The sequence below is a fragment of the Palaemon carinicauda genome, chromosome 22, assembly GCF_036898095.1.
Source record: "Palaemon carinicauda isolate YSFRI2023 chromosome 22, ASM3689809v2, whole genome shotgun sequence".
In the NCBI taxonomy this organism is placed as follows: Eukaryota; Metazoa; Arthropoda; class Malacostraca; order Decapoda; family Palaemonidae; genus Palaemon; species Palaemon carinicauda.
Genome location: NC_090746.1, coordinates 77842609 through 77850108, shown reverse-complemented (window position 1 = coordinate 77850108; position 7500 = coordinate 77842609). Strand labels below are relative to the sequence as shown.

General features: G+C 33.3%; 2 protein-coding genes across 2 annotated transcripts in view; one reads left to right on the top strand and one right to left on the bottom strand.

Annotated features, from left to right (window-relative positions):
• LOC137616553 (venom carboxylesterase-6-like) overlaps positions 1–2223 on the top strand; it is a 28060-nt gene extending 25837 nt beyond the window's left edge. Inside the window, exons 12-13 of the mRNA XM_068346408.1 lie at positions 137–251; positions 1167–2223. Coding sequence (XP_068202509.1) covers positions 137–251; positions 1167–1262 — 211 coding nt within the window. The 3' untranslated portion in view covers positions 1263–2223. The remainder of the gene's footprint in view (positions 1–136; positions 252–1166) is intronic.
• Positions 2224–2920: 697 nt separating this feature from the next.
• The window catches only part of LOC137616139 (uncharacterized), a 7827-nt gene continuing 3247 nt past the window's right edge, over positions 2921–7500 (bottom strand). Inside the window, exons 4-6 of the mRNA XM_068345812.1 lie at positions 6629–6730; positions 5052–5171; positions 2921–3191 (exon numbers count right to left, since the gene is read on the bottom strand). Of these exons, the coding sequence (XP_068201913.1) occupies positions 2949–3191; positions 5052–5171; positions 6629–6730 (465 nt within the window). The 3' untranslated portion in view covers positions 2921–2948. The remainder of the gene's footprint in view (positions 3192–5051; positions 5172–6628; positions 6731–7500) is intronic.

Below are 7500 nucleotides of genomic sequence, written 5' to 3'. Positions count from 1 at the left end.
CATATTACAAACAGTTTCAAAGTCTTTCATTATTTTTGGTAGTTTATCTGCATTATCCCAAATCAGTGCTGTATTAGCTGTAAACATACTAGCATCCTTATTTAGGTATTATTTAGATCCTTTTATAACACCACAGAAATCCAACTCCTGACCTATCGCTCGGCTTCAAGTGGCTTCCGGTTGCAAAGGATTCTTACCATTACCTTGGAATAGGACCAGCGCCTTCAATGAGAAACGATAAGAGAGCAAAGGTACTTACTTACCTTGTATTTTGATAGCTGCATGCGTTATGCGTATTATCATTGTCCATATCGTTATTATTAGTAGCATAATTACTAGCTCCAGGGATGTTTGAGAGATGTACATACTGTTCCAAAGCTCGGAGTTAAGGAATCTTTATAATGCAGATCTGTTTAGTGGCCAATAGTTAGTTAGGCTAGCAAGTTTTGAAAGAGGCTGACTAATGGCGAGAAAGGCTGGTCATAGGTGATAGAGGCTGGCCAGTGGTGATAAAGGCTGGCTAGTAGTGTGAAAAGCTGTCCTTAGATGAAAGAAACTGGCCATAAGTGAGAAAGGATGGGCTTCGGTGAGAAAGGCTGGCTGATAGAGAGAGAGGCTGGCAGAGGCTTTCCAGTGGTGAGGGGCTGGCCAGTGGTGAGAGGCTGGCCAGTAGTGAGAGAGGCAGGCCAGTGGTGAGAGAGGCTGGCCACTGGTGAGAGAGGCGGACAGAGGATGACCATTGGTGAGAGGCTAGCAGTGGTGAGAAAGGCTAGCCAGTGAGGAGAGAGGCTAACCAGTGAGGAGAGAGGCTGATCAGTGTTGAAAGAGGCTGACCAATGGTTAGTAAGCTTGGCCAATTGTGATTAAGGCATACTCTGGTCAAATGAACTGCCACAAAGCGAGTAAATACTTATAAAATTTCATTTGGTATGATTATTATAAAAAGGAATTTGAACCAGTGAGGCAACCATAAATAACTCAGAAAAACCTTTCCACTCACGTGACTTCTTCGTGTATTCACCCCACGTAAAGTGTGCGTTAGACAGTGAGAGTTCCTACTTTGCCGAAATAATTATGATATGATTTTATCATTTATCTTACACTTGAAACATGAATTAAAATGAATAATGTCATTATTCTAAACTGATATATTCACATGGTTTCAGAGACGTGAATTCTGGAGGATGCAGCCAACAAGGTCGAACAGAATACTTTACGAAGAATTATTTGCAGAAGATCCTACTACCGCCAATATAAGCTAAATTTTTCAACCATAATAACTCAATTCTGTAGAGATGTAGTGCTAACAGTGCACCCCCACACAGAGCATTTTAGGCATTTCATAAGGCTCTGGCTCTTTGCAGCCTTCCTTTTGCCCCTAGCTACAACTAATTTTCAACTTTCTACTTAAACCATGGTCTTGTCTTCTCTCTTCCATCCTACTACCCACCCTTTTTCAATTTGTAATTACATATTTAATCTCAGACTGTATTTCAGCCTTAATGGTCTTCCTGGACTCAATGCCAGGTATATAGGCCCTATACTCATGAATCTAATCTAATCCAATCTTACTTATTCCAATCTATTGGGAGGATTAGTAGTAACTGATTTCTATATATTTCTTGTCTATATTTTTTCTTAGTTGACATCTTTTTATAAATTGAATTTTTAAAAATCAGGTATATCCCACATTGTACTATTCTTATAATCCTAAAATGGCATGATCCAGCACTGTAACAAAATATGATAATGAATATTTAAAGAACCGTTAATCCAAATGATGTCTGACTCATTTTGAAGAAAACTGAACAAAAAATCCACAGATGAGCAATCTGTTCCTATGAAATACCCGTTTAATTGATAACCTTAGATTGTCTCTATAGATAAATAGATACCACTTTTCTCGGCAGTAATCCAGTTAACAGCATAAATAAACTCCCCTACCATCTTTTAAGTCACAATAACTAAAACGAGATTCTTTTGATAAAGACTGTAAATGATACAAAAACTATTTGTGAGAGGCTTTTGACTAGCTGAAACCAAAACCTTTTATTAAAACTTTTAGATGTTAACTGACAAAGGTTTAAATTTTATTGAAAGACTTTGAATCCCCAGTGACCTTATATTAAAGACTTCATAATGTTACTGATAGATACATTTTATTGAAAGTGTTTATACTATAACTGGAAAAAGAGCTTTTCCTTAAAGACTTTTAGACTGTAACGTACAAAGTCATTATTGAAAGCATTTTAAATATAGCTAAAATACAAAAAAAAAAATATTTTGTTAAAAACTTTCAGACTGTAACTGAAAAAGTAATTAGCTCTTCCTAATAAAACAATTTTTCTACTATTGTTTCTATTACCAAATATCCTCCTTAACTCTAGCAAGATATTCTGTGTTCCTTTTTCTTGTTTTAAATTATATTACCAGGGAGAGTTCAGGACAGGGTTAAATTTCATGCCTTATGAAAAAATTAAACAAAATTAACAAACCTGGTGGGAGAGGTAAAGGGATATTTGATACCCTAATCTTAGGAGCAAGATATCTTTATCATAATCTAATCGAAGAGTAGGAATAGGAAATGTTTTAATTCATATCAAATTATTCGATAAACTCTGTAAAATTTCAAGTTATGTGATAAAGAATCACCACAAAAGATGATAAAGAAAAAAATACCAAGATTATACAAATTCTTTATATAAGGGAAAGGTTTCATAGGAAAGAAAGGATGAAAAACAATTATCTTTGATTCCCTCAAAGATAAGAGAGAAGGAAATTGACAAAATTTAGACTTCTTCATGAGAGGTAAAAATATCATTTTAGACATATGAAAACAGTTACTATTAACTGAAATTTATTTGAGAGAGAATATAAACACTATGAAAAATAATACGAAAGGAGAAAAAAACAGCAGAAAAATGGTTGCAAACATTGAGACAAATTCTTCATATAAGTTCCATTTCGAAAGCAGACTCCGCCTTCACAATAAGGTTCAAAAGGGTTTCTGTATCCTCGGTGCCACCTGCGAACCTAGGCAGGAGGTTCAGGCCGAACTGATTGAGGTTCTTCCTCAGGTCGTTCTTGAGACAAGCCGTGAATCTGGCGTCCTTCTCGCACCTGACGAAGGAGATCAGTCGCTCGAGCTGAGGAGGAACAGGCGTTCGGAGTTTTTCTATTGGAAGGCAGGTCTGTTTGGAGGAAGTTAATTTAGTTTAGTTTAATAGTTTATATATAGGAAAGATTTATTTTGATGTTGTTACTGCTCCTAAAATATTTTATTTCATTTGTTCAGTACTTCACTTGCAGTTTATTCTTTTCCTTAATTCCTCTCCTCACAGGGATATTTTTCCCCGTTGGAGCCGTTGGGCTTATGGCATCCTGCCTTTCCAACTAGGGTTGTAGCTTAGCTAATAATAATAATAATAATAATAATAATAATAATAATAATAATAATAATAATAATAATAATAATAATAATAATAATAATAATAATAATCTGTTCACATTCTGTAATTAACTATGTGATTTCATCAATTCTCATAAGCCATAGTTAGTTATTTACCATGAGACAAAGATGATAACTTATCATGAGTCAAAGTTAATAATTTATCATGAGTCAAGTTAATTATCTACCATGAGTCAGTGAAACTGATTTATCATTATTCAGAGTTAAGCATTTATCATGAGTCAGAGATAATAATTTCTCATAAATCAGAGTTAATAATGTATCATGAATCAAAGATGATGATTTATCATACGTCAAAGTTAATAATTTATCATAAGTCAGAGGTAATTTACCATGAGTTATTGAAACTAATTTATCACTATTCAGAGTTAATCATTTATCATGAGTCGGAGATAACAATTCATCATATGTCAAAGCTAATAACATACTATGAGTCAGAAATGATCATTTACCATAAGTAAGGGTTAATCATATATCATGGAGTCAGAGATAATAAATCATCATAAGTCAAAGATGATAATTTATCATAAGCCAGAATTAATCATTTATCGAAGATATCAATATGTTGTGAGTCTGATTTGAGTATTTTTCATGGTTCAACGATAAAAAATCGTCAATAATCACTAATCATTTGAAAAGGTTTTGAGATAGACTTATCATGTGTAACAACATGAATCAAAGTTACTGATTGGTCATGAATCAGAGATAACATTATGTCATGTGTTAGTAAAAAACAAATCTGTCTTGAGTCCAAATAAAAAATTGGTCATAAGTAAGGTTTAATAATTTTCCATGGGTCAGGTTTATTCATTTGTCATTAGTCAGAGATAACTATTTATTATGAGCTAGAATTAACAATCTGCCATGTGTCACGTTCAATAATTTTTTATAAGTAACGTTCAAGTATTTTATATGTATGAAAAATAATCAGGTCCAAGGGGGAACAAGATATTGCTTGAAAGTTGATACTAATCGGGGTTGATAGTAATTGGTTGTAAGAATTATTGATAATGAAAAATATGGTTTAACGATGCCATTGTTTGAATATCACTTTTATAACATTTTGGAAAAAGTTGGCTCGAGGACTGATTGAAACAGAATTGATTTAAAAGAGGGGGGCGAGGTTTTCATTGGTTGAATTATCACTTAAGGAAGATTAGTAAAATATATATCTGCAAATAAGTTGATTTAAATGGATGATATCGTTCAAATAATTTATATCTTTAACAAATTGACATCTACCCCAAGAATCTTGTATCTAAATTTCTCTATTTTCCTACATACATTTGAGAACGTGACCCATAGCAAAATACATCAGACTTCTCAAAATTATATCATCAACAGCTATGTAAATAGGATGAAGATAATCTACGTTATTGGTCTGCGATTGATTATTGTTTTTACGGATCGCGTTAAATGACATCAACTTTAGTAAGTAATATCACTAATTTCAAAATTGTTTACCGATTTCACTTTATGAACTTAGACACAATATCCATTTATCTGACACATTGTCATAACGTTGGACAGCCCTGCTACATATGTATAGAAATAGTTACTAGTTATGATTACTACAACTCACCACCAAGTCCTTGCAGAAGTTTATGGAGTTCACTAGGTCAGCCTTCAGGCCTGCAGGTACAGGCAGGTTGACCAGGTTGTGGGAAAGTCCGTCGTAGTTAATATCTAAGTTCTCATTGACCTGTTGATAATAGAATAGTAGTAATTAAGTCTGAAAAAGAAGCGAACTAACTTGGTACATTTATATACCTTTTGTTTATACAAAAGCAAATGTAACTCAGATTATTTCATTAGTGAATATAAGTTGGTCGATTATGTAGTCTATTAGTTAGCTAATGATGTTATAGCAGAGAAAATATCTTGAACAGTAAGTCGTTAAAGGGTAGGATCTTAAAAAAGAACTAGATATAATTCCTGTCTTCGATACACCCACAAAAAAGTAAGCTAGCAACAATTAGAATTTGCTAAAAACAATGACTTTTTAATAGCCCTTTTCTTCTCCCATTAATAGCATTTCGTTTCACGAAATAATAGCATTTTGTGTCACATATTACTAGAAATTTATCTTTCCTATTATTAACAGTTTGTCTCTTCTATTACTATTACTTTGTCCTACCTATTGTAAGCATTTCGTCTCTCCGATTACTAACATTTCGCCTCACCTAATACTAGTATTTTGCCTTTCCTATTACTAGCATTTTGCTTCTCTAATCACTAGCATTTTCCCTCTCCTAATACAAGACTTTTGCCTTTCCTATTACTAGCATTTCATCTCTCCTACTACTAGCACTTTATCTCACCTATTAGTAGAATTTGGTCTTTCCTTTTCATTAGCAATTTTTGTCTCCTATTACTAGCACATTGTCTCTATTACCATCACTTTGTCTTGCCTATTACTTGCATTTTGTCTCACTTATTAGTAGCATTTCCTCTCGTCTAATACTAGCATTCCGTCTCTCCTAATACTACTGTAGTATTTTCTCTTTCCTATTAGTAGCAATTTTTGCAGCTTTTTTGCCTCTCGAATTACTAGCATTATGCCTATTCTATTGCTAGAATTTTGCCTCTCCTATCACTAGCATTTAGTCTCTCCTAATACTAGCACTTTGTCTCTCCTATTACTTTTACTTTGTCTCTCTTATTACCACGACATTGCCTCTCCTAGTACTATTACTTTGTCTCTACTATTACCAGGACATTGTCTCTCTTATTACTAGCACTTTGTCTATCATTTTGCTATTACTTAGTTTCTCCTATTACCATCATAATGTCTCGCCTATCACCAGCAGTTTATCTCTTCCATTACTAATATTTTGTCTCTCTTATTACCAGCACTTCGTCTCTTATTACTAGCACTTAGTCTCTTCCATCACCATCACTTTGTCTCTCCTTTTACTATCTGTTTGTCTTTCCTATTACCATCACATTGTCTCTCTTATTACTAGCAAGTTATCTCTCCTATTACCATCACTGTCTCTCCAACGACCATCACCTATGTCTCTCCTATCTCTAGCACTTTGTCTCACCTATGTCTCTCCTATCACTAGCACTTTGTCTCACCTATTTCAAGAATTTCATCTCTCTGGTGACTAGCATTCCATCTATACTATTACAATCATTTCATCAGTCTTCACTTACCACTCCCAAACGACTCAGGACACAAGTGAAGTTACCAATCATCGCTCGTACCCTCATCTTTGCATCTTCGATGTCTTCCGAAGTGTAGACAAGAGCCCGTTTCTAAAGGGGATGTGATAATCATTTTGTCATCTCAAAATAATATAATGTAGTTACCATATATTTAGTTTCTCGAAGAATACTTTATAATGGTGTTAGCTGTGTTGAGTTTTTTCAAAACGTATTTTATTAATGTCATATAAAGTTGTTTATTCAATGCGAGGAACGCTTCATATATTCCGAAATTCTAGTTGAAGACCAATTTTGTTAATAATGTAGCAATTAATAAGGTTTCACTCAACATATTGTAATAATCATCTAAATTAATATCAAAAGAAAACTGTTGATAAATGTTTAGTCATACCAATCAATCTCTGAAGGAATTGCTTATAAATGTTATTATATTAATCTCTCATATAAAATTTTGGAGATATGTCAGTTATCAATATACCATTTAATATTATATTTGTAATGATAATATCGATTTTATTTCATGATTTTTCAAATAATACTGTAGGAAAATCATAATGATGATAGTTATATCTCAAAGAAACATTAAAAAAAACATTAATGATAATTTCTCTTATGATTAATGCAACATTAGTGGTTAAAAATAAGGTGAATACCAACATTTCCATAGAATTAGCACAGTGCTGTTTCTACTCTGTCTCTCTACTATAATAGCCAAAGATGTCTATGCAGAATTGGGTACTAATCAAAATCATAAACTCCTTTAACCAAATAAACTAACTGAGAAATGCTCTTTTTCCCCCCACTTTTACTATCTTTAAAATTCATGTCTCGCTGATCTTCGAAATTAAAAATATCATATC